Genomic DNA, 26,906 nt, shown 5'->3' with positions numbered 1-26,906 from the left:
TGAATCGAATGAGAAAAGAAGAAGATAGGAGATCAAAATAATGAAAAGAGACTTAATCTCAACCAAATTAAATCAGAAAAGAAGGGGAAGAAAGATAGACAGATGTGACTGTTCGTCGGTAACTGAAAGTAACCGACCGAAACTGCCCAAAACCAACTTAGCAGAAGTAAATCGCCACCAGTATTGGTGGTGCCGGAAATGAATTGTAACTGTCTCCGCTACAGAGCAAAAAAATGCCTCTCTCACTTTTTCAAAGAGTACGTCATTTTGTTGTTAGGAGAAGAACATAGAAGGGTAGGAAAATGTTAGGTGTGGTTCATGGAAAACTAACGGCGTAATTTAGGGAAATAAGAAAAAGTTTCGGGGAATAAAATATCGAAAGGTGGAAAAATAAAAATGTTCTGCCAGACACACCCTCCTTTTTATGGCGTAGGTATAGTCACCGGCCAGCGAAAGTCGTCGGAGTTTCCCTCCCTCTCTTATCTTTCCTTTTTCTCTCTCTATCTTCGATGAAGGGGAGAAGCCCCTTTATCAAATATATGGTTTCCAGACGAAACCGACCTGATTTAATCTGGAAACTAAAGCTCTAGCAAAGGGGCTAACCCACTTCGTCGGAGATAGAGAGAGAAAAAAGAAAAAAAATGAGAGAGAAATAAGTGTTGTAGGAGATGGCAGAAGTGTCGTCGAAATTTGTAGTATAGGTCCTCGGAGTTGATGGTGGTAGCGGGAGAGGAAGAAGAGGGAATAAGCTGCCAAATATAAAGGTTTAAGTGTTTGGACTTTGGAGGAAATAAAAGAGAAAATGACTATTTAGGTAGAAAAATATTTCATAATAACTAAAAAAACTCCAAACTTTTACTATTAGTTATTTTCTATCAAAATATTAGGACTAATTAGAGTTTAAGTTTAAAATAATTTGGTTAATTATTAATCAGGTCAAAATTTTAAAAATAGTTTAGAATTATTCCGATATTACCCTTCTTCTATTTTTAGCTCTCTCTCTGCCTTAGCCGATTGAAATCGATGGAAAGAAACCCTAGGGCTCTCGATATTGATTTTGCAGCTGAGAAGATGAAATTATGTATTCCTTTCACAAATTGTTCATCCTTAGTTTCAATTTCATCACCATTTTTATCTTTTATCCAATTCACCACTGCTTATCATTTCTCTCTCATTTCTTCATCAATGGCGAAGGAACCAGTTTACGTTTTCATTACTGGAGCCGCAGGTTTGTTCTCATCAAATCATTCAAATCCGACCTTTATTTCTTTCAACATGATTTCGGTTAGAAGTCAAAGAAACTAATCTTAATCTAGTTAGAAACTGAATCATATAATCGATTAAATATCCGATCTGATTAGAATCAGTTCAAATGGTTCAGATCTTATGAATCAGTTTGATTTTCTTATGTTTAAATTTGCTTTTGAAGAGTTATACTGGTGATACGTTGATAAGTTAGATCTCGAGTTAATGTGATTCTGTAGTTCTTAAGATCAGAGGAAAATCGAACCAAAATCACAATTAGAATTTTGAAAATAGAACCAAAATCACAGGATCTCGTTACTATGAATAAGGAAAAAAGGCAAAATCTGAAATTTGACAGAATTAAATATCTTGATGCAATTGCGAAGGATAGTTAACAATAGGCGCTAAGCTTGATAAATTTTGAAGCATTCCTTCAAATGAATGAACATTACGGATACCATTTGAGTTGGGTTTGTTATCAGTGCGGGAAGTAAAGTGGAGAAAGGTTCCATGTTTAGGTATTCAAAACTTTGAACTTGGATTGTACTCATGGGCCCGAGCTTCTATGGTGCTGGACCAACTAATGGATTTTGATTTTATATCATAGACAATAAAATATTTCTATTCCGTGGCAAATGTTTAACTGGTTCGTTTCTTTCTCAAGGTAGCAAGCCTTCTTCACGATGATGTTCTAGATGATGCTTAAGCAAGGCGTATTATTGGTTCGTTGAACTGCTCCATGGGAAATAAGGTATTTTCTATGTATCTTAGTTGGAAAAAGTACATATAATTGCGTGATTTTCCTGTTCGCAAGAGAAACTCCTGTACTCAAGCAGATGGTGGATCATGGCCTTGCTGCCGATATCAGATATTCATGCCTCACGGGATGATGACAACCCATTGTTTGATGTGTCACAACTGGTACAGCTCTGCTAAAAATTAATCCAGTAAGATAATTGTATGCTTCTGGATGACCAATAGGTGTAGTAGACATTATCTCGGTTAGTTGGTCAAGATTCTATGATCACTGTAGACAAAGTTTCATGAGAAGCCAATTGAACGTGGCTTCTGAATCTGGATATGGCCGAACTTTTCGAAAAATTAATTCGGCACGGCCGAGTGGCTAAACTTGAAAAAAATGGGTCAAATCCTTGTCAAGGTCTCATTGTTGCTTAAACTTTCAGGCTTCTTATGCCATAGGGACACGGCTATTGCTCCAGCTGCCGAGGCCTTGATTTAGACATCTTCGAATTTGTATCTTTACGAATCTGGGACCTGGTTGCAAGTTTTAAGATTGTACATATTCTATGATCATGCTCTCATATGTACAGAATGTACATCACAGGGTTGTGGATGATCAAATCTCTCGTGAAATGTCTATGTTTCACTATTATGAACCGAGGGGACTGTTTAACTTTTATGGAAGAGGTTATTCATGAGGTAGTGGCGACTCGTTGGATGGATAGTTCGCATAATACACATACCAAGAGCGATGTCAACCATGAAAGTGGAACAATGTCGTAACTATTTCAGTTTCGTCAGTCATTGCTTATGTAATCTTGTTGCAGATATTTTAGTGTAATTTTTGTTCTGCTTTTTATAAATGTTTTATCCTTGAATTTTTTTTTCTTGTTTTGTATTGAGCGTGTGAGTTGTATGCTGAACCCATTTGATGTGCCTAGAAAGTTTCCTAAATAGGTCTACACCCGCAAGTGCACGGGTGTCAAGTTGTAATAAATTCCGGTAAGTCCGGTTCGTTCCTCAGAAACTAAGTGAAACCTATTCTAATACTTGGAAGTAACTCGGTTTTGAAATTGATTTTGGTTTTGGTTTTAAAAATAAATAAATAAAATATTAAAATAAAATTACGGAAAGAAAATAATTACAAATGATACAAGGAACTCAAATGGGGGAGAGCCTAGGGTTTTCTGAATCCATCTTCCTAACAATTCTAACGACAAATTAATTTTGGTCTGATTAGATAGTTCTTTATATAACTCAGGTTTTCAATCCATGAACGGTCTAAAAACCCGGAAGATTTTATCGTTAAAATGGTAAAAACTTTAATAAATTGTCGAGAAAATGATTATTATGACTTCATCTAAACCCTAGATAGAGAATTAGTTACTCATGGACATTAAATAAAAGAAATTGGAAAATAAAGTAAAGAGAGGGAGAAGAAAACTTAACTTTTTCACTATTTCAGAACCAAACAGGGCCTTAGGGAAAGATTTTCCTTCTGTTTTCCCAAAATTCTGCCAAACAGACCCTTAGAGAAAATTATTTTCTCATCTTCCCGGAAACGATTTCCAGGTGAGAAAATAATTTTCCTTCCCTGGTTTTTCTTCTCCTTCTCTGTTTTCTCTTTATTTCTCTTTCCAAACTTCTCTCTTTCTCTCTCTAATGAATACAGAAACTCTCTCTAATAATTATAACCGAGTGATGATAAAGAAAGAAGAAGAAGAAGATGATAATGAAGTTTATAAATTTGATTCAATCTTTCTCTCTCTACAATATCTCTCTCTCTCTCTCTCAACTCTTTCTATCTAACTCTCTCTTTCTCACTAAGAGAGGAATTAAAAGAAGAAGAAGAAAAGAAAAACAGAAACTTGAAGATTTCTCTCTCTCTCTCTAGCTCTCGGCTATAACATCAATGGGCGAGAGATGATGAATGATGGTTTCTGTTTCTCCTCTCTCTCTTTCTATAATATATGTAATGAAGCTCAAGAGAAAAGAGGGAGAAGTATGAAGAACTCTGCTCCCCAGCCGAGATAATCCATCAGTTGTTCTTCTCTGTTTTTTTATATTCCATGGCCGACTCCCTCTCTCTCTCAAATCTTTGAACATGGTAAGAAATAATAAACCCAACTATCTCCTTGTCGGTTTTCATTCTCTCTTTCTAAACATTTAAAAACTTTCCTTCATTGATCTCCTCGGTTAGGAAAGTCTTCATCAACACAGCTCTCTCTTTCTACTGTTAAGAGAAAGATTTCATCTTCTCTCTCTCTGAATATCTTCTATCCATTTCGGTTTAGCCGAGAGATTATCTCTCTAAATCTCGGTTTGTGAAACATTCCTTTCTCTTCTCATTATTTCCTTTTTCTTCTTTTGAATTGTTGAAGTCGGTTTTTGATGGAGTCGGCTAAGAAAAAAAATGGAAACTCCCAAAAAATGGGAAGTCTCGGTTTTAAGCTGAATAATTGGTGATGAAGGTGATGATGCTGACGTCATGATGACGTCAGCAGAGGCTTTGACTCATGGTCCACCTATTTTGACCCGAACTTTGACTTGCTCTAATTTGCTCATCCGGACTCCGATTTGACTTTCGTTTTCGCCTACGGGTTCGTCTTGATCTCTACTTTCCATCCGAGCACTAATCTCGATATCAGAATCAACAAATGACCAAAATACCCCTCGTCTGCGTTTTTCCGACTTTTATCCGTTTTGCACATATAACTCTGAAAAAGGTACCTGAGTAGAAAAAGAGATAATTCATGAGAGTAGCTTGCCCTAGATAGACTAACTTGTCCAAATTAAGAGACTCAGATGGGACATTTTCATGTCTCATCACCATTCTCTGTAATGATGCAGAAGGTTGTATTAGCTGGAGATGTTCTACTTTCTAGAGCTTGTGTAACTCTTGCTTCATTGCAAAATGACGAGGTAGTTTACTTGATTTTGATCATATTATTCATCTTCTTTTAAGAATGTTTTTAAATCCATGAAATGGATATTATCTCGTCTAAATTTTTCTTCTTCTGAAGCCATAACTTTTTTGTTTCATTACAACTCCATGAAACTCTCTGCTTTAGTGTATCACTATTATGAAACTAGTTTTTTTTTGGGGTTCCAATGTGTATCATGATATCATCTTGTATCACAAGGATGTAGGCTAGAGTTCCATAAGAGCTCATTATGTTCAATGAACTATTTACTTTACAAAATTGGGTATGCTCTTGTACTCATGGTCGCTAGAGGAGTGATGTTGGGGGCAGACCAGCTTGTAATCTTGCACATGCTTGATATCCCACCAGCTGTAGAAGCCTTGCACGGGGTCAAAATGGAGCTTGTTGATGCTGCATTTCCCCTTCTTAAAGGATTTGACTTTGAAACATGCCTAGGCGAAGCAACAATGGTGAATCCTCGAAATATTTGTTTGAGTTGATGGGCCATAAATGCTAATAACTGTCACTCTGTTAGTAAATCGGTCAAGTTCTTTTAGTTTGATACGTTGGTCAAAAGATTGATTGTTTTGTGATTTTGAACTGTCATAGTGATTTCATTGAGACTTCTTGCTTCGTTTGAACTAAACCTAGACAATTGAGTTGCTAGTAAAATCGTTGGAGGTTTGAGCATTATAGTCAAGTACGCCAATGGTTCCAATTTTTAATCTCTAAATTGGTGTTATTTTGTTCTTTGCAGACCGAGCATGAGGCCTAAAGGCTACAAAATGTTGAATTAGTTAGGATGCAAGGAGTCTTCCTCAAGAGAGGAGCATTGTACCAAACCGTTTATGATGCTTTCACTAATGCTGCAAAAAGGACCACAAAAAGGACAAGAAAAGTGCAAACCTGCTAGAATTTTCTCGTTTCTTCGATCTATTTTTGACTATGTATAGTTGTATTTCCTTTGTTAGCTTCAAACTACAAAAATGGTAATCATTTGATTATGAATTTGGTTTCTCCTGTTTCTTGTATATGTTGTCCTGCCTCCTATTAGGCCCCGAGTTTCCAACAGTTGGGTCCTCTGTATGTATATTTTGTATGACTTCCAAAATTCTTCTATAGATTGTTGCAAGCACGTGTTTGCAGAATTTGTCTGCAAACACTTGTTTGCAAAACATATTGTTGCAAACACATGTTTGCAGAACTTATCTGCAAACACTTGTTTGCATAATACCCAACAGACCGACTGTAATAATTGTTGATTATAAACACAATTTGCAGTTTACATTATGCAAACACACGTTTGCATAACAGATTGTTGCAAACAAGTTTGCAGAACAGATTGTTGCAAACACGTTTGCAGAACAGATTGTTGCAAACACGTTTGCATAACAGATTTTTGCAAACACGTTTGCAGAAAAACGTAAAGAAAAAAAACGACGTTTTTTTCTGGGATTTTTTTTTTGAAAAAAAGTATTCAAAGTGGATCTTGTTAGAAAGCTAATGAAAAATCATTTCTAAATATATAATTTTTATAGAAATCCGACATCTCAAACAAAAGTTATATCGATTTAAAATTTAAAGAAAAATAAAAGAATTTAGTTACACAAAATGACAAAAAAAGGGTATTTAAGTATTTGCACACTTTTTGACCTGAATAATAATTTCCAAATGTTTTGTGCTTTTCTACTCATTTTCAATATTATTTTGACCTTACTAGAAATTACCTCTAAATAAAAAGCTTAAAAAGGAAATTGTTTACCCCCAAAATTTTGTACCCCCAAGAATTTCTTTATTTCCTCAAATCATCCACCTTTTAAAAAGGTCAAAGTTTTAGGGAAAAACGTTTGAATGTCTCCAATCTCACCATCACTTCTTCTCTCTACGTCGGTAAAAGGTCGCTCTCACATTAAAAACACAAATTTTCTTTTATCTTTTCTTCCCAATACCATCGTTGGCCAACTAACACTACAACCACCAGCGGTCGACCACCACTACAAGCACCTCCGATCATCACCGCCATTTCTTTTTCTTTGTCTCTAAGAGTCTTTAATGATCTATCTCTCTCTTAAACTTCCACGGAATGGGTTGATGCTTCCATTGAAGCTCAAATTTGAAACTTCCTTAGAAGTTTCAAATAGAGAATGGGAGACTTTGAGGGAGAGAGAGTTTTAGATGAAAAAGAGATAGAGGAGAAGGAGAAAAAAGAGAGAATGGGTGTGGTCGAAGGTGGTCTTTGCTTCGAGGGTTGTTGACAAACTTAGTATGCCAACAATTTTTCGTCGGCGTAAAGAGATGAAGTGGTCGCAAGGATATCGAAGACCTGGCAAATAAAATTATTCGATAAATGTTGTTGGTAAATTTAAAAAAGATGGATAAAAAAAAACTATGAGAAGCAAAAATACGTAGGCAAACGTAACATCAAAGAGGTATAAGAAATTGAATAAAAAGGAGAAACAATAAGTATAAAGGTAATTTTGTACTTTTAAGTGTAAAAAAGGGGGCATCCCTAATTGGACATTAGGGATGAGGGGGTATCGCTAAATACCCCTTATTTTTACCATCAAGTAACTGTTTAATTAGTTGGTCGTATATGGCTCTAAATTACTCAAAAAAGTTACGGGGAACATAATTTATCTCAGGGTGCTTCTAAAGGCACCGGGTCAATGACCATTGATCCGAGTTCTCTATAAACACTGGTTTTTAACGTGGATGGCGTTCACCTTTGTTTGCCTCTTCCATCATCTTCTTCCAAAACAAAAGGAATACGATGTACGTATACAAGGCATAAGTTCTTCATGGTGCCCGAGATTGACCATAGCCAAGCGTCTTCGGTGTTCCGTGGAATTCTCACAAATGAGAGAAGCTACCAAAGTTCCACTAAAAACAGGTGGAACCGAGATTGACTAGTGCACCTTAAAACCCCATGGAAACTACTTCGAAGGCTATAGTTCAATGAATCAATGAAACCAAGGTGGTCTCAAGGCAAACACAACAACTATTTAAAGTGGAACGCAGAGGTATGGTCAACTTTTCAAGGAGGGTGAGATTATGGTAAACTTTTGGTAAGTCTAGGTCACTAGATGATTCTCATGTGAAGGATTTCCCCCAAATTAAATTGGAATTTTCCAATTGTGAGATTTGGATAGAGGTTAGGGTTAGGTTTGATGAGGTCGGGTGCTCATAGACTAGGCCGGTGCTAACAGAGAAATTAACTGTTAGGTCTGCTGCTAAAGTGCTAATAGAGCCAGCTCGCTAACAGCCTTTTGGCCCGTCACAGAAAAAAACTTTTCCGTTGGAGTGGGAGTCAACTTGGTCGGACTGCCTATACATACCAATAGAAACTATTGTTTATAAAAGCGGGAATCTGCCTATAGATATGAACAGAAACTATTGTTTATAGGAGGAAATGGAGCTCAGCGGGCTGCCTACGCATAGAAAAACTCCTCCACCGAGTTGGGACGAGCACGTCAATCCTTGACAAATCAGGGTTACAAGTATAACACTGCTATGATTTGCAATTGTCCCTGATTAGATATTGAATGGTATTGATACATGGGCCACAATTTGGTACAAAAAAAAAGCAAGGATCGAGGGTAATATGTTTCACTCTATAAGCTCCACAAACTTTTTTTCAACAAAAAAAAAAAGCGTTCAACAAAAAAAAAAACAAAAAAAAAAAAAAAGCTCCACAAACTTTTCAACAAAAAAAAAAGTTCCACAAACTCACTCTATTTATGGCCTATAACTAGATGTGACACGTTATCTACTCGGTCATTATAAAATAAATAGTATTAAAAAATGAGACTAATAATGATTGAACCCAATTTTGTCCGTTAAACAAATAAATATTTAAGTCGGTCATTATAAAATTTGTCACGAGGATTTCTAAAATCAGGTTAAACAACGAAATGCAAGGGATCACACTCCAAATTTCACCCACTTCTCAATTTTATATTATGATTTTGGGTACCCTGATAGCTCATACTCAAAAGATTTCTCACTATATTTATTTCATCATCACCTCCTACCAGGAAGGAGTTCCAATTTCTTTATGCAATACTGAGCTGTTTAGCTTTGTGACAGTCATCCCCACAGGCCACAAGTACTAGGAATCCTACTTTAAATCACTAAATGGGGATAGAAAGGATTGACATCTCATTTACTTGTGCACAAGATCAAAATGACCAGGTTTTAAACAGAAGAAAAATGGCGAAAAATGATTATAGGAATTCTTTAACATTATAGATAAACTCTGTCTAGAATTTCAAAACCTAAAAGAAAAACATCGAGATCCTCTCAAGATCAACAATGTCTACAAAATGAACCAGATCTTAATTTGAAAAGGAAACAAAAATCAGAAAGGAAACATAAATACCAAAAGCGGGGAGAGCAGAAAAACCTTGGCAGATTACCGGCTACTTTAGGATGGAAAGGATCGGAGAGATGAATATAAACTTTATATTGGTGAATCCACTTATAAGGGTGCCGAACCACTGAATGAAGATGAGGACATTACAGAGAGAACGTCTGTCACCGAAGCCATAGAACTCAAAGCAGCTTTCAGGACATCCTGCGAGCATCCTGGTTTCACAATGTTCCTCACCTGACCAAGTGAAGGAGAAGAATATATGCAAATCAGGAATCAAGTAAAAGCAAAAAATAGACAAAAGAATTGGTTGAATATCACAGGATTAGTGGCATTACGTCAACTTCCAACACTCAATAGTCGGACTAACTCAAGCGCTAAGTAGCTGGGGGTGAGGGTCATCTGCCGGGCATCTCCTCTCCCCGCCGAGCCGAGTAACTCCAACGACTTTCAACCAAGTTCTCGCCAACTCAATAACCGCTATATATATTGTATTTTCTTATTCATAGACCACAATTTCAAAGTTTTAAACATAACAACTAACTCGAAGGGTTAAGCGTTTAAATGAGTTAGATTCTTTCTAGATGAGTCACATTCATACTAGCAAAACGGCAGCAATTTTGTGTTTCAGAAATAAAAAGAAGTGCTTTAGTTTTCATCCGATAGAGGCAACAAATACGAAAAAGGTATTAAACCAACCTTGTCAAGATATTCTTGCAACTTCTTGATCCGACCCATGTAATCTTGGTCTTCAACACACAAAGTCATGGTCTTACTATCAGCACCAGGACCATCAAATTGTAGTGGACCTGGATTTCTGTAGACATCATCCAGCAAAAATGTTGTTGCGTTTTCTCTCAGCAACCTACAAACATTGAGCAACCCAACATTTTCAAAGAAACATATTAGGAACTTCTATTTTTTAACAGTCAAATGCAAAATGAATATCAGAAAATGATCTGGTGAGGAACTACTTTCTTAGTATAAATGCACATTACACTTGACTCTAAATCAAGGCCGCATCAGGAGTTTTGTTAAAGAAGGTGAAAATTATAGGTTTGGTGCGGAATTAGAATAAGCTTGGTCCTAATTTTATGAAGATCACAACAAAAACTTAAATGGTATCCAGGCCGTCCTGGCAGGTACATACTCATATGCTTTGCCCTTTAAGTCAACAGTGGCAGGATGAACAGCAGGTTTTCCAATCAAAGAGGTTCCAGGACCGCGTGCATATCTCTTTACAGTCATCATTGCCTAAGACAAGAAAATTTCAAAATAAGCACAAATCTGTCATGAAAACTACCAAATATAAAAATTTGACCATAAATTTAGAAAGCAGAGACCGGACCCTACCGAAATTGGAGCTGCACCACAACGCCACTTGTTTGAAGGATTTTTCAGGTTAGTAATAGTGGCCATGTAACCATTCAAACCAGCTGCTAAAATGTGATAGCAGATATGCCCGAGAACCTGGAAAAGGTAGCATTGTTAGACCTACATGTGAATCATAAGATCTGAAACTTACAAAAGAAACAACCAGTATTTCAAAACCTACATAGGCGTAATCACAATCGAATTTTGATGGTAAAGATCCTCGAGCTTGGTAACCAAAGAAGTGACAGATAGCGTTGAATTTCTTCCCCTTATATGTGCTTTCTTTCTGTTTATATCATCAGAAACATCAAAATAAAAGAAATCAGTGAGGTAACTGAGCTTCGAAGATACAATGAACTCGCATCAACTTACCAACTTAATATTATATTGATTTACAATATTTTAGCACATATAAGATTCTCTTTTAAAGAAAAACAGCCAAGTTTCCCATTGGAGATGTGAAATAAATGAAAGACAATAACTATGGACATGCACAACAATGACAAGTAACATCATCTAAAATAACAAGTTTCCATTAGCTACGTGCATGAATATTATAAGCACCGGCAACTTACCAATCGCTTGTTAATTTCTGCCTCCACCAAATGAGCAAGGAGTTTCTCCGTCTCGATCTGGAAGTGACAAAAAAGTATAAAATCAGAGATTCAGAAGCAAAATTTTCATCATGCCTTGTACAGAGAGACAAAGATTGGAAGTCCACATACCTGAGACAACTGTGCGGAATCATCTGACTCAGGGCGAAGAAGCAGCTGCAAAATAAATGATATAGGTCAGATGAGATCCATTGCACGATAAGCTAGTACGCAGAATCGAACTCCATTCATGGGAAGAGAAGAGATTACAGTACCTGTTTCTTGATAAAGATGGGCAAAAATTCAAACAACGCAGATGCCCATGGTGAAAGTTGTGAAGAGATTTTGTCAGTAGAAACCCCTTCCCTGTGCAAATTGTGAATTTCCTGGAATGGGTGATTACATTAACCAAGTATTACTAGATTCAGTTGTTAAATACCAACACGGTAAGTCAGAAGTATGGATAATTAACCAAGAACCAGGCATTAAAATGGAACTAGTATATGAAATGTGCAATACCTGCAAGAGCGCATACACTTCAGGAATACTCTCAATAAGCCCCTCAGGCAGTAGAATGACCCCATGATTCTTGTCTGTTTCAAAAACCAAAACCAGAAAAAGACATCAATCGTGATGGTACTATACTGACCACTCTTCAATTTAGTTTCAACTAAAGAGCCAGTGTACATGTGAGTTATAACAAAAATAAATAAACAATAACTAATGTATTCCAGACCTTGCTCTGCTCTGGCCTGAACGGCATCACAGATTTGTTTTGTAAGGTCAAAGAGAGTGAGTTTTGACGAAGCTACCTCCTCACCAAGGATGACCTGAGAAGTAGTTTAGTCGATCAATTATTGTACAAAATATTGAGAGATGTAATCCTGCTATGGATAATGTCAGATGAGAAAGCTAACCATATTTGGATGCGACTGAAGAGCACATTCCAGAGCAACATGTGATGCCTTCCGTCCCATGAGTCGGATAAAATAGTAATACTGGAGGAGCAAAATAAAATTACAGGTGAAAAATTACAATAAGCTTCGAAAGAGAGAACATAATATATTTTGCTACTACTTGATCTGGACAGAAAAATTCAAAGAATGTTGTATCAGCAGATATTTCAAAAATTTCAATAACACAACTGACTATTTACCTTCTCTGCAGAGAGAGCATCTGTGCAGACATTGCTGATGAGCTGCGAGTTCACCTGCACAAAAAGATTTAAAAGCACATTTTAGCTACTTCTAAAGTTGTTGCAACTTGTGCGCCTACTCCGCAGCAACTAAACAAACAAAAGAAATCAGGTCACTTCGACAAGTAAGTTCCGTAGCAGTTCACGTACTACCTTAAGTGATGGGGGCAAGGATTGATATCATTGTCAAATAAATTTTAAAGAAATGGTACGATTTTCCTGAACTTTTTTGAAGTACAAGACGACAAGTTACCGTAAGTATCAAATAATTACTACCTTGCATATTGTGTCAAAACCAACATTAGTTTCAACAAACTGATTTCTGAGATCCCCATTCAAAGTAACAGGAACTCCAACCACCTGCAAAGCCCGGATATTGTGATTAGCAAAATACAGTAGTAAGGAACCCAGAATAAGTTAAAACACAAACAGTGAAAAACTGAACCAAAGAAAAGTTAACTGCAGATGTACTAGTACACAATGAAAAAAAAACCTAGCTTTCTCTGAACTCATAATAACAATGAAAGTTTTCCTATGTTTTGAATACCTTTGTTGAGCACTTAGCTTCTGCAAATGTCTCTGCAAGCTGAGCAGCATCAGTGTTTGATGTAACACCTTCAAAAGAACAGTCAAATAAGAATCATTAAATTTTTATTAGCTGTCAGAATATTGTACTATATATAACCATAATGATACATTAAACTACCTCCAACAATGACAAGGCCATCCAGTTTCAACGCTTTGCACGCGGCCAAGGCAGCATTAACTTGCTCCGTGGTTCTTATCTGATCTTTTGTCCGGCCAAGCAAATCATAACCACCTTCACAAGCAAAGATTCCGATGACGGGTTATAATTATATATTTATATCTTACATTAAATAGACAGCTAAAACCAAGATGCGTAAAATTTATCAACTGAAGTGCCTGACTGGCCGACTACATCCAGTTAAAACGGAAACCTCGAAAACATCAACTGAGGGACTTCAAATAACTTTTTGATTAAGCAAAGAAATGAGATGAAATTATGCTCAGACAGTACAACAATCATGGAATCAACACAGAGAACAAACTAGCGGCATAGAAAATTTACAAAGATAAACGAGACTTATTATATCTCTTTCAAATGCAAGAAGTTACGGTTTAGCAAGGTACAAGTCAACTTTCAGCAGAAAAGGAAAATTAACGAAGATTAAAATCCATAATAAGATATGAGATAGGAACACCACCTACCTTGATTTTTGTAGGTTGAGAGAACGTCGTCTGTGATTTCCAAAGTCTTCTGGGCAAATAAACCCTCAGAACCACCTGCACAGAAAACATAAAACATCAGTTTTTGTGACTTCTTCCCTCTAATCTGACTATTCTAGTAGCGCCAAAGCGAAAGTTGGTAAAGAAAAGTTCAAAGTGCTCAACTCAGTAGCATTTGCAATAAGTTCTTAGGTGCTAAAAAAATTAAAAGACAACAAATATCCATCCTTGATGGGAAGATGGATATGACCTAGTCAGGAAGTGAAAAATAGGACGCAAAGGACAACTATTTGCTCGTGCCACACAACCAAATTTAAAGTGATGTATCAATTCACATATTAGCAGCTGCAGGTGTGCAGTCTGGGTGCTGATGAGGACCAACGACTTGAAATTCCACGAAGTACTTTACAAAAAACCGACCAATGTCCAAGAAAAGAACCATTGTCCAATGCAAGATGCTGCCTGCCTAAGAAGTAGTCAGGCATACTTCTGACAAAATACCAAACCTAACATTTGCAACCAGCATTACAATGAGACCAGTCACAAAAAGGACATGAAATGCATATTAACATTGTATACCCTTTCAAACAAAGCATTAAGCTCAAACAGTCAGAAAATGCAGATGTTCATAATTCATGTTGCTAGACTGAAATTTACTGATAGATAGAGTTTAGAAGAAAACAAGAATCTGGGTGAGTTGAAAAAGTAAAGAATAAGATACTACAAAAAATGCTAGCAAAGCGCCAAAGCGTCATATGTACAAGTACGGATAATCAGCACCAACAGCTATAATATTAACTGGCTAGATGGTTGATGATTTAGATAGAAAAAGAAGTCTTCAATATCGCACACCAAAAAGCAAGTATGAGATTGGTAGGACATTTACCAAGAAATCCAAGTAGAGTGCTCTTTGGGTTATGAATTTTAAGAGCGTTATGGAGACCCCATACGACATTATGTCCTCCTGGAGATTGTCTCCCGCAGAACACCAAACCCACCCTGCACAAAGCGTTTCATTATAAGTTTATACTAAATGTGATTCAAGCAAAATGTTATTAAGTTTTAGAAGTAATTGTTCCAACTGTAAAAAAAGGAAAAGGTACGTTCCAAGTTGTTATGACTGTCAGAACTTTCTTGTTTTACATAATAAATCTTATTTGTTCATTGCTATTGTTTCCAATTAACAATAAAAGAAAAATGTACACTTCTAGCCACTGTTATTTTCTGTTGTCATGATCTTTTATTGCTTTCCCATTTTTTTCGTTTAAAAACTTCTGTGTTTGGGATATGCGACTTGTATAACAGCCACATTTTCATTATAAAAGCAGCGATCCTGGTCCTTTAATGCACTAACAAAAGTTTTAAGGCATTGTCAAGTAAGCATATCATTTACATATAAAAACACATAACGATTGAGGAACATCGACTTCAACATTTGTTCATCCATAAACCAGAGAAACATTTCATGTTATTTTATGCAGATTCAGAATTTCTTCATTGCGACTTCAAACTACCACTCAATCATAACTCAACTACCCAAGGAACCAAATCAAGGGAAACGGATGGAATACATCAGATTGATTATGTACCTGATTGCTGGATGTTCGGTTATAATTTTAGCATCAGGAACTTCTACAGTTGCTCTAAGGAAATGCACCAAAGGCTGACCATATGTTTGCGGAAAACTCCGGCTGATGGTGTGTGCACTAGAAGGATCTGCTGCAGTTGCTGCGTCACCTAATTCTACCCTGACTGCAGTACCCTGTCATGATACGAAAAAAAAAATTGTATAAATTGATAAGTGTTTGCAGCATAAAAAACCCGATTATTTCAAGTTCTCTTAACAGTTGAACATCATCTTCATAGTTTTATTCTTTTCGAAAAGTTACAGGGTACTACTACTTCGATAATGATACTGGTAGCAATCAACGAAATTTCGACTGACCAGATATTGGTATTGGTTTTACCAGTACAAATTAATATACTATCATAATGAGAGTTAGTCTCGACCCTCTGACTACAGGAAAAATAATAATACGACGAGATCTAATCGCGCAAAAACAATGTTTCTCCCAAACCATCAAAATTCATTTTTCAAAAAAAAAAAAAAAAAACTTCGTAAGCAGGTCTACTGGACCTTAATAGAAGAACAAGAAATTGTTTGATCATGATTACATTCATGCAACTTAATCGGAGTAAGTAGAGCAATTGATTAGTGAGCCGTCACGATATTCATCAGCTACACATTATAGATTTCTGTTTTTTAAATCAACATGGACATAAAAACCAATCTATAAATGATCTTAAAACCAGATTAACTCTATATCAACTCTCAGATCTAAATAAACAACCACTAAATGCACGATCTGATATACAATTTTCATATATAAAATGATAGACGCAAAATCCACCATTGTTCATAGAGTATATCATTTGAATCCAATAAAAACGGATCCAGATCCGCGATTCAATATAAATGAAACATTCCTAACATATAAATTTCAGAGGGAAAATAAAGAGTGAAGTTTTAAGACGAGTGATCTACTAACAGGAGAACGGAAGAGTATATGAAATCGTAAACCTAGAGAGAGAGAGAGAGAGAATAGACCTGAAGACATGGAGGAAGTTCAGGTTGGTAAAGAGATCTGTGTTTTTGCAGATCTGAGAGTTCTCTAGGGACGCCGAAATCCGAATCCATCGACTTGACTCTTAACTTGGATTTTCCGCTCTACTACTACTACTGCTACTAGTGAATCTGTTTCTTTTCTGCCTTTCAACTACTTCGAAAACCAGTTTTTATAGTGAGTGTTACGGCGATACTACCAACAATCCATTGGTTTTGACTTAATTCCTAAACTACCCAAATTATTCCTTTTATTTACCCCAATGGTATTGGTGGCCTAATAAACAAAAACTTCGCCCAGCAATCAACTTTTGGCATTCTCAACAAAAAAAAAAAAAAAAAAAAAAAAAATCAACTTTTGGCGGCCCAACTGGTTTTTTTTGGTGGCCCAAATGGTTGGAGTTTAGAATCGAATCGCAGCAAACTACGTGAAAGATTTACTCAGAATTTAACTAGTTTTTCTTGTTCGGTAGCATTACTCCATAATAAATAATAAATGATACGTGGGCAACGAGAGTTGTTTAGTTTGCCACTGAGATTGTGAACGATTTTTGATGCATCGTTGATGTTTATACAATTGTGATAGTTGTTGTTTTTCGTTTTTTTTTCTTTTGAAAAATCGACTACGATCTACGTTAGTCGTTACAAGGCATTGATACATCATGAAGATGTGACGAGCACGATAACCGCCTAACTTAAACCATAATGAAAGAGGCCTAAACCCTGACACAATGAAAGAGGCCTAAAGTCCGACATTATATTATTTACTTTATAGATTGCGTAAATTACATGAGATAAATCTTGATGTCAAACTGCTTCGATTTTTCGTTATTATGTTTTTTATAAATGGTTACACCAATCTCTAAAGAAATTGTACATTATAGCGTTACGTATAGAAAGCACAATTTGTTTTTTACATTGCCACTTTAATTAGCGGATAAGTAGATAGAGTGTGATAGACCTGAGTTTGATTTTCCATGACTAGTAAATGATTGAAACTAGATCGGTGGTGTTGCAAGATACTCTTTGATGCTTAAACCGAAGTTAGCATCAAGCAAATTTTTTGTGAATAATCTAGAATTAAAGCGTGTAAACTAACTTGGTAACTTCTCCCATTTTACCATATAATTGCTTTTGCTTTAAGCACCCCAATTGCACATAAGTCACCTAAAAATTTGGCTTCTCAAGAGACGCCAACAACAATAGTCAGGGTGCATATATACCCCTTTTGTCATGACTACCAAATCTTAAAGTAATATTTCATTTTGTGCCTGCTGCAGACAGCCCAATGTCAAAAACTCAAGCTGCAAGCTCAAGATGGCAAAGATGGATTTCAGCAGCAAACATGTATTCAATAACCAACAGTTTGTAACTATCTTCATTTCCACAAAATTGGAGAAGTATTATCAGAAACTTCAACAATAGAACAAAACCAATTCGTTGTCCGCCCTATTGAAACACTAAATCAGCTTCATGCCGTACTTGGAGTACATTATGGATCATAGTAAGACCACCGAGAAGATCTTTTTTCTCTTCACACCAACAGGCTCATTGCATTTCCCATACTGAGAAGGTGTAAATGTAATGTGAAACAGAGTTTCACGTGCAAGGCTCTTTATCCTACATTTCTTAGGCATACCTTACAAAATCTAGGTATAACATATAACATCTCGTGTGACATGCTGGTTAGGCCTTTCGGGTTGATTTTTGTGCTTAGATTGGTCAAGTGCAGGAGCTTGGGATAGTCTACTACATAACCGCTCCAAAAAAAATCTTGTAGCATGTAGAAGTAGGGTCAGGGACATGCCTAAATCAAGGAGAATATGACTGCTACTGGGAGCAGTGTCGCATCAGAACGTGCACAACACTAGCGGAAGTCCACTATGCTACAGAGATTGTGCATCATACTCGTGTGTGTGTGTGTGTGAGTGTGTGTGTGTGACTGTGTGTGTGTGTCTGCATGTCTCTCTTTGCGCCAGTGTGGGTCTCAAAGCATAACGCAATAATCATAATGTGGCTTTGCTATCATTTCCTGTATCAAAATCGACCTTTATGGCATCACCCACTAGAAATACGTAAAGCAGAGATCATCATTTACAACCCTTTCTTCTATTAGTAGACCGACATGTACTTTTCCAGGCTTAGCATTCATTATGTAAAAAAAAATATGCAATTACTTTGAAATTGCAAAAGGAGAAACTAAAAAAACATGAAAGATGGCAGGCTATAACATGAAGACCATCAAATTAAATTGTCTATCAAGCATTCATCTTACCAACAGTGATCAGACAACCATGACTCAAAGTCTCAAAACGACTAAGTTTATCAAGTAAACAACTATTCATATGAAGAGTAGTGTGCCAAAGTTCATGACGGCTAACGAATAAGCTAAAGTGAAATCGAAGTTCATACCATCCATGAGAAAATACCAACACAAGCTCCACTCCTTAACCATACCTCCTAAAAAGAAAACGAAATAACACTTGAATCAATGATTATCCTCTCTTTCTCTGTTCCATTGCTCAATCCTTGCTCTTCTTTCCTCACTTCCAGCCCTAACAGGACTCCCCCTAACGGGACTTCTGGTTCGTCTTGGACTCCCATGTCGTCTTCTTCCTCCATCACTATCATGCCTACCATGCCTATCCCCACTCCTTCTCCCATTACTCCGATAGTCCTGCCCACGATCACGATACTCACCACCACCACCACCACCACGCCTATCCGCATCTCTTCTTTGAGGTGGAGGACTCAAACTCCTACTTCGACTCCGACTCACATAAGACCTTCGATACCTTCCAAATAGTTTCCTCCTCAACTCCCTCCCAATTTGCTTCACATGCATGAAATTACAATACCCACCTCGATTACAACTATTTTCCTCATATTGTCTGCAAGTCGCTTCACGGAAATCAGTCACGGGTGAGAAATCGGCAATAATTGGCCGACCGGAGTAAAACCGCCCTTGCAATGCTTGCAAAGCAGCAGCAGCTTGATCCTCCTCCTTGAATAATACATATACATTCCCAACCATATGATCAGCAAGATTATCACAAATATTGAGACTTTCAATTTCCCCAAACTTGTTGAGTTCCTCGAAAATATCCTCATAAAAATCCTCAAAGTGCTCTTGAATTTTCCGAGGGTCGATAGGTTGTCCTTGTGGATCAACACCAGGAGTTATCATATCAGGTCTTTGATACATATTTGAAAGAAGAAGAGTTGGGGAAATTGTTGGACGATTATGAAGTCTGGAACATCGATCACCATGACGACAAGCACCGATCTTAAAGTAAAATGGGCAGTTCACCCTATCCTTCTCAGTACCAAATATTGAAGCTAAGTGCTCCGCCATGAATCCTAATCAATAGGTATTAGGGTTTTCAGAGAATTGTACTAGTTTAAAACAATAATAAAATTCAAAACTATCTTATGATAAGCAAAAGAAAGAGCAGGGAGAAACCCTAGTTATCGAATTTTTAAACGTGCTAGAAAGGGTAAAAAAGGTGATAGCAGAAGCCCTAATTTTAGAGAAATACGGAAACCTAGATTTTGAAGGAATAGGAGTAAAATTAGAAGAAATTGAAAAAAACTGACCTAACTGGAGACGGTGGAAGAGTTGGAGTTGATCAAGGAATCATGAAAGAAGAAAATGAACATCTAGGGTTGTTGCGTTAAAATTGTGGACGGAGGAGTCGAAACCTTTAAAAGGGGCAATTGGGTGGTGAATTCCGTTACAACCGGTTTTAGTACGGACCTGGTTCTTAAGGTTAACCGGGATAGTTCCAGAGTTCATACACTTCTTTTACATCAAGTTTTAGCATATAAAAGATGGTTTTTTTACTTTACTCCTTTACCAAATTTAGCTTACCTCCTTTGACTAATTAGAAACTCAAAAGTAGTATGATTCATGATTTCTAAGGACTTTTGAATCCTATGACTCGTGAATGTGTAAGATTTTGCTTGTTCCAAGCAAAATTCTATGAGTCATGATTATTTGGTTCTTTTTTTCGACAAAACTTGATTTAAAAAAAAATTATTAAACAAAAGCTTTTTGGAAAAAAAATAACAATTTAAAAGTAAAACGATCCTTAAAAAAACCGTCGAGTTTTGACAAAAACGATTTTTGATCTCCTATAAAACCTTAACTACGAAACATATAAGTTTCTAAGGATTGATCTTGTATATACGTAGGGGCAAAATAGAAAGAGAGAAAGAAAGACACAACACGCGAAAGGGGAAGAAAATACACTTTTAACCCTGCTTCTAAGTTGGAGTAATTAGAAACTATATGTGAAAATTTTGGTACCTTCAACAAGATTTGCTCAACTACCAAAGTTGAGGGAAGAATTTCCAATTCCAAAGTTACAATTGATCTATGGGGGATTGCTCTCAGTGTTGCGTTTGGGCTACAACAAAAAACAATTGCTAGACTTTCATGAATATTTTTAGCACTGTGGAGCCAGTAAAGTTGCTATCTTTTTGGAGTAGAAAATGAAATGTCTCCTCTCATGTCTTCTTCACTACTTGATCTTACAAGAAATCCAAATATGAAAAAAGAAAGTTTAATTACCCTTTTCGTTTTAAAGAATAGTTAAGTTTACACCCCCCATGAACATTGTCTTGATGTGCACAACGGTTATTTAGTAGGTATTATTATATATTTATATGGACATAAGTTTTAACTTACAAGAAGAGTAAAAAGGTCCGAGAGAAGATAAATTGCGATTACTATTCCAATTCTTGTTAGACCTAGCATGTCTAAATGTCTAATGGACAAGACAATGGTTGATGAAAATGTGGGTTCAGCTTCGCAAGTTGTTTTTGTTGACAGCAGCTTCGCAAGTTAAATTAGCCATTTGTGGTGCTCCAAGTCTACGCTCTTATTGATATATCTATATATGCCGATGTGTTCTTGACATCTAGTCCATGCCCAATGATCAAAGATTTTTATTCTTACGAAAGGTTGGGCAAGGCCATCTATAAAACCCTGACACCTATTTAGTTTGAAGTTACACCTATATGAATCCAAAAGCTATACTTTCTTTCAAGGGATGAAAATTATTAGATCTATCTTTTATGATGATGGCATAATTCTTTCATCTTCTATATTTTTTATGTCATCAAATAAATGAAGTAGAATTATTAGTGGACTTCCATTGAGTTATGGAACAACAAAAAGATCTTATCCTTCCATTTTAAGTATTTGGTGCTCATACAATGATAATTCATCTCCCTTATGAACTTATGATTAGTACTTGTTTATTCTAGGGTTTCCAATATATTAGTAGTTGTCTTTCCTATCCTTTAGCAGCATTATATCTACATTGTTTATATAGATTCACATTAATAAAAGATTTATCTTTGTAGTGAAAACCAAGTACCACATTCACAAAGCTATGCATATAATAGTTTTAGCTCTTCTTATTGTTTAAACCTAACTAATCTACATTATAAGTGTCTTTTTCTGATCTTACAGTACTTTCTTGATATACATGTCACTCGCTATTTCTTTTACAATTGGTTTTCCTATCACGAGAAAGTCCTATTTATGCATGACAACTCTTGGGTCATGAGATAGTGGGCACTATTTCTTTTTCATTATTTATTAGGTCTCTAAATCCATGATTTTGGGGTAACTTAAGGTTGATGTATGACGTGTGAGAGTGGATGAGTCGATTTCTTAGGTTAGTCCAAAAGCAAAGCTTCTTAAGAAATTCTTTACACGTTATAATTGAGATATAAACTTTTGATACTCAATTAGAACATCAAAATTTGATCTTCTAATCATTAAGAAACCAATCAAAATTTTCTACAAAATAAAATCTAGTGATCAATTTCAAGACATCTAATGAATGATTTTTAAAAAAATGAATGGGTATGTGACACGTGGCAAATACCCATAAATGAAGGAGCAAACTTTGTCTAATAGTTTCATAATACTGGCTCATACTGATAAACTGTTATAAGACAAGAAACTGAAAACCTGTGAACAGTTCTCCCCCTTTTCCTTTATTTAAATCTCTCTCTCTCTCTCTCTCTCTCTCTCTAATCTGCATTATCATTGTTCTATCTTCCCCATACTTGAAAATGGGTACAATACTGAATTACAGAAGCTCTTTTACTTATCTAACCCTATTTATTTTTATAGCACAAATCAGGTCTAGTTTTTCTTCAAAGGTAGGTTCATTATTTTACAGTACAATAAGCTCTTTCACTTATATGATTCTATTAATGATTATGGGTAATGGAAGCAGGTTTATGTTGTTTACATGGGTAGTCAAATAAATGAAGACCCAGATGAGAATTTGAGGCTAAATCATCAATTACTTGCTCAAATTCATGGAGGAAGGTCATAAACCATGAACTATTACAGTGTTTTTTCTTCCTCTTCATGTCTATTTTTTTTGGTGTTTATTGATTTGGTTTTTCATGAACTATAGCTATGAAGAAGCTCAAGCTTCACATGTTTATAGTTATAATCATGGGTTTAGAGGATTTGCAGCAAAATTAACAGAGGAGAAAGCTTTAGAAATGGCTAGTAAGTTCGAAAAGATGGGTTTTTTTACATTTCTTCTGGTCAAAACTTCAACTTGTAAATGGAGTATAACATAAAATTGCAGGGATGCCAGGAGTTGTATCAGTATTTCCTAATTTGAAAAGAAGTTTACATACTACTCATTCTTGGGATTATATGGGTATTTTGAATGATGAAGCCATGGAAATTCCTGGTTATTCTACTAAGAATCAAGAAAATATCATCATTGGTTTCATCGATACAGGTAATTAATCCCTTACTCTATTTAGTGAACTTATAATTGAATCATCAATTGATTATGAAAATGGTTTCATTTTCATCTTGTCCTGTTCTATTAAAACAGAGCATTTTTTTCTCCCCTCTCTCACTCTCTCGGATAAGTTCGGATTATAATATTCTTTATTATTTTATGGGATTGACCCATCACTGTTAGTTACTAAAGTTGATAAAAAATCAGGAATATGGCCGGAATCCCCTAGTTTTCGGGACGAAGGAATGCCTGAGGTGCCTTCAACATGGAACGGACGATGTCAAACGGGCGAAGAATTCAATTCTTCGTCCTGCAACAGGTTCCATTTGATCATGTTTCCTTGCTTTAGATACAAATTGTTTAACTTTTTCTTATAGTTTATACAACATAACGCAGAAAAATCGTAGGAGCAAGGTACTACCTAAGCGGGTATGAAGCTGAAGGAAATTCAATGGAAGGAAAAAAGTATAAATCTCCGAGAGATGGGTCGGGCCACGGGACCCATACTGCATCAACGGCTGCCGGTCGGTTAGTGGAAAATGCAAATTATAAAGGGTTGGGTGATGGAGGAGCCAGAGGAGGTGCACCCATGGCTAGAATTTCAGTATATAAAACTTGTTGGGATTCAGGTTGTTATGATGTTGATATATTAGCTGCATTTGATGATGCTATTAGAGATGGAGTTCATGTTCTTTCTCTATCTTTGGGTCCTGAATCTCCTCAACAAGATTACTTCAATGATGCCATGTCTATTGGATCATTTCATGCTTCTAGTCATGGGATTTTGGTAGTTTCTTCTGTTGGTAATGCAGGAAATCAAGGTTCTGCAACTAATCTTGCACCATGGATGATCACAGTTGGTGCTACTTCTACTGATAGAGATTTTACTTCTGATATTTTACTCGGAGACGGAACTAAGTACACGGTAATAAAGTTTATTTTCGTGTGTTCATAGTTTAGGCGGAATCATCTTACATTCTAGTTCTAAACCATTCCTCTGATATTTCAGGGTGAAAGTTTGAGTCTCTCAGAGATGATTTCCTCGAAACAGATTATTTCCGCTTCAGAAGCTAATGCGGGATATTTCACACCTTATCAATCAAGGTAATGACATAAGGAGTCATTCTAGAGGTATTTGTCTATGGGTTTTTCGCATGTGAAGTTCGATAGATTCAAAATAACAGACTTCAGACTGTCTGCTTTAGGTCAAATTGTAGATTAAAAGGTTTTCTTTCAAAATATTAGACTCAAATGTGAAGTCTACAGAAAACAGTACTTGGTTTACACCGAAGTTAAACGAAAGGACGATAACTAATTTATGTTTCTTGTCATCTTATTATCAGCTTTTGTCTTGAAAGTTCATTGAATAGTACAAAGGCTAGAGGAAAAGTTCTCATTTGCCAACAACCAGAAGGTTCAACAGAGTCAAAACTAGCCAAGAGTGTGGTAGTCAAAGAAGCCGGTGGAGTTGGAATGATTCTCATAGACGAAAACGATAAGAATTTAGCAATTCCGTTCCCAATTCCTTCGACTATCGTTGGGACACGGATGGGGAACAAGATCCTATCTTACTATAATCATTCACGGTTCGGTTCCTCTTCTTAGAAACTTCATCCAAAAAAATGTTGAATTGCTTTTTTCTAACATGGGTTACTCTTTGTTTTCATTCGTAGGAACCCAACTGCGCGAATTTTACGTGCAAAGACTGTACTAGGATACCAACCATCACCTAGAGTTGCTGCATTTTCTTCGAAAGGTCCGAATTCATTAACACCCGAAATTTTGAAGGTGAAAAATCTTCATACTGGAACAGAAATCGTATCGGGTTAATAGATTCTTAGCACCAATTTTCTTTGTTCTGATTAATTCTGTGTTTTTATTTTCTAGCCTGATGTTTCAGCTCCAGGACTGAATATCCTGGCTGCCTGGTCTCCAGCTATTGGAAAACAGCAATTCAACATCATCTCTGGTACATCAATGGCTTGTCCTCATGTAACAGCAATTGCAGCTCTGATTAAGGCTGTTCATCCATCTTGGTCTCCTTCTGCTATCAAATCTGCCATTATGACAACAGGTAAAAACTTATCACTTTCATAAACAAACATAATTTTACATCCTTACAAATATGCCAATGCCATGATAACGGTGGTATAACGGGTGCGTGGTTGTGATGGTTGTTACCGTTATTAACTACAAAAAAAGAACTTTATAACGTCTTTTCCAAAACAAACATTTTATAACGGCAACATTGCTTTTTAAAAAATGGGAAACAATAAGTTGATTTTTTTTTTATCGAAAATATCACTTTTTTTAAACGCTAGGATTCATATTGTGGACTCTCGAGTGGAGAAACATACATTTCGTCACCCGACTAGAGTGGGGTTTTAAGCGATGCTTGCAACCTATTCAAATACCCAAATTGGTTTTCGTCTTTTCGAATCACAAAGTCTTGCCTTATTTACTCTATCCAAATCTTCCCAATCAACTATTAATGAATTTTTTCTAGTTACTAATGAAATGCTAATAGGGTTCCTTTTGTTTCGAAAAATGCAGCAACTACCACGAACAAGAACAAGAAACCCATAACAGTAGATCCACAAGGAAGAAAGGGAAACCCATTTGATTTTGGTTCAGGGTTTGTGAACCCAACACAAGTCCTTAATCCAGGTCTTATCTATGATGCTCAACCCATTGACTATAAAAACTTCCTCTGCTCAATCGGCTACAACGAAAAATCACTACGTCTACTCACAAGAGATAACAGCACGTGTGAACGGGCTTTCACAACAGGAGCCGAACTGAATTACCCGTCCATAACGATACCCAAACTTACGAACAACTACGTGGTCACACGGACCGTTACAAATGTGGGAAATCCCACAAGTATATACAAAGCAATAGTATCTTCTCCTCCAGGAACTAAAGTAACTATTGTTCCAAAGTTTCTAATATTCAAAAGGTTTGGGCAGAAGTTGAATTTTACAGTGAATTTCAAGGCGGTTGGTCCATCAAGAGGTTATGTATTTGGGTCTTTGACATGGAAGACAAAAATGGTGAGAGTAACTAGTCCTTTAGTAGTAAGGGTTGATTCTTCTAAAACCGGGTTATTGAGATAAACACGTAAGATTACAACCACCCGGAACAATAAAAGCTTGAAGAACAATCAAAGACATAAATGTATGTGGATAAGATGGTGAAGAAGGAGAGCTTAGCACGATACGAACACAAAATTCTTGCAAAAATACAAAGGTTTTTGATAGAATTTTGCTTGAAACTAAACCTAGAAAACAAGGATGATTTGAATTCAAAAGTAAAAAATTATTTATTTTGTTGGTTTGTTTATTCATTTGTGATGAAAGTAGTGTAGATATATGAAGTTTGAACTAAATAAAACTGAATTTTCTAGTTCTAAATTGAGCTTCCTCTGATTTAATGAAACTTTAGAGTGAAATATAGAGTGATTATTTGAATATTGGTAGTTTTGAAATATGTATAAATGTAATAATTGAAATATATAAGAAACAAGAATGTACACCTTGTCACAAGTATTAGAACAGTGACCAAGTGAGACAAACTTTTCTCAGCTGGAAGATAGTGAAGTTTTTGTCTCCACTTCAAATCTCTCTCTCTCTCTCTCTCTCTCTCTCTCTCTCTCTCACACACACACTCAAATCTAAAAAATTGAGGGATAAGATGAAGATGATCAAAGCTACCAACCCATGAAACAAGGGCCTAAAAATGTGCCAAAGTTGGATGTGGGGGAGTTTAGTCAGAAGATGATCAAAAGAGTACTTCATTTAAACTTA

At 36.2% G+C, this 26,906-nt stretch overlaps 3 protein-coding genes and 1 long non-coding RNA gene across 4 annotated transcripts; 2 read left to right on the top strand and 2 right to left on the bottom strand.

Annotated features, from left to right (window-relative positions):
• Window positions 1-974: 974 nt before the first annotated feature.
• On the top strand, window positions 975-5,941 carry LOC147532884 (uncharacterized). Its single transcript, XR_015228410.1, has 4 exons — window positions 975-1,228; window positions 1,910-1,996; window positions 4,837-4,908; window positions 5,668-5,941. It is a non-coding gene; the product is annotated as an uncharacterized LOC147532884 (long non-coding RNA).
• Window positions 5,942-9,102: 3,161 nt separating this feature from the next.
• On the bottom strand, window positions 9,103-16,611 carry LOC147532883 (pyrophosphate--fructose 6-phosphate 1-phosphotransferase subunit alpha). The gene is made up of 19 exons (XM_086649625.1): window positions 16,298-16,611; window positions 15,279-15,451; window positions 14,576-14,688; window positions 13,672-13,746; window positions 13,148-13,261; window positions 12,989-13,056; window positions 12,718-12,801; window positions 12,403-12,456; window positions 12,164-12,244; window positions 11,983-12,076; window positions 11,766-11,839; window positions 11,522-11,632; window positions 11,379-11,423; window positions 11,229-11,285; window positions 10,835-10,939; window positions 10,633-10,749; window positions 10,430-10,533; window positions 9,979-10,144; window positions 9,103-9,516 (listed from the first exon to the last, which is right to left on the bottom strand). The coding sequence occupies exons 1-19, from the start codon at window positions 16,385-16,387 to the stop codon at window positions 9,388-9,390; spliced, it is 1,854 nt and encodes a 617-aa protein (XP_086505751.1). The 5' UTR covers window positions 16,388-16,611; the 3' UTR covers window positions 9,103-9,387.
• Window positions 16,612-18,539: 1,928 nt separating this feature from the next.
• U2AF35B (Zinc finger C-x8-C-x5-C-x3-H type family protein) lies at window positions 18,540-20,170 on the bottom strand. The gene is made up of 2 exons (XM_086649624.1): window positions 19,910-20,170; window positions 18,540-19,672 (listed from the first exon to the last, which is right to left on the bottom strand). Exon 2 carries the CDS (start codon window positions 19,665-19,667, stop codon window positions 18,801-18,803), a length of 867 nt encoding a protein of 288 aa, XP_086505750.1. The 5' UTR covers window positions 19,668-19,672; window positions 19,910-20,170; the 3' UTR covers window positions 18,540-18,800.
• Window positions 20,051-26,513, top strand: LOC147532881 (subtilisin-like serine-protease S). Its single transcript, XM_086649622.1, has 11 exons — window positions 20,051-22,492; window positions 22,570-22,664; window positions 22,756-22,853; window positions 22,936-23,094; window positions 23,308-23,419; window positions 23,497-24,025; window positions 24,110-24,204; window positions 24,444-24,686; window positions 24,774-24,888; window positions 24,988-25,174; window positions 25,654-26,513. Exons 1-11 carry the CDS (start codon window positions 22,403-22,405, stop codon window positions 26,214-26,216), a joined length of 2,286 nt encoding a protein of 761 aa, XP_086505748.1. The 5' UTR covers window positions 20,051-22,402; the 3' UTR covers window positions 26,217-26,513.
• Window positions 26,514-26,906: the final 393 nt, after the last annotated feature.

The sequence above is a fragment of the Eschscholzia californica genome, unplaced genomic scaffold (assembly GCF_041429995.1).
Source record: "Eschscholzia californica isolate CP2 unplaced genomic scaffold, dmEscCali1.0.p SCAF_6, whole genome shotgun sequence".
NCBI lineage: Eukaryota > Viridiplantae > Streptophyta > Magnoliopsida > Ranunculales > Papaveraceae > Eschscholzia > Eschscholzia californica.
This window is presented reverse-complemented; position numbering and strand designations above follow the sequence as displayed.

Excerpts from the sequence above, each read along its gene's own strand:
- LOC147532883 (XM_086649625.1), bottom strand. The coding sequence starts at position 16,387 with ATGGATTCGGATTTCGGCGTCCCTAGAGAACTCTCAGATCTGCAAAAA. Across the intron at positions 10,750-10,834 it reads TCGATTGTGATTACGCCTAT|GTTCTCGGGCATATCTGCTA; the intron begins GTAGGTTTTGAA and ends TACCTTTTCCAG. Across the intron at positions 10,145-10,429 it reads TTAAAGGGCAAAGCATATGA|GTTGCTGAGAGAAAACGCAA; the intron begins GTATGTACCTGC and ends CAATGTTTGTAG.
- U2AF35B (XM_086649624.1), bottom strand. The coding sequence starts at position 19,667 with ATGGCGGAGCACTTAGCTTCAATATTTGGTACTGAGAAGGATAGGGTG.
- LOC147532881 (XM_086649622.1), top strand. The coding sequence starts at position 22,403 with ATGGGTACAATACTGAATTACAGAAGCTCTTTTACTTATCTAACCCTA. Across the intron at positions 22,854-22,935 it reads GAAAGCTTTAGAAATGGCTA|GGATGCCAGGAGTTGTATCA; the intron begins GTAAGTTCGAAA and ends ATAAAATTGCAG. Across the intron at positions 24,889-24,987 it reads TAACACCCGAAATTTTGAAG|CCTGATGTTTCAGCTCCAGG; the intron begins GTGAAAAATCTT and ends TTTATTTTCTAG.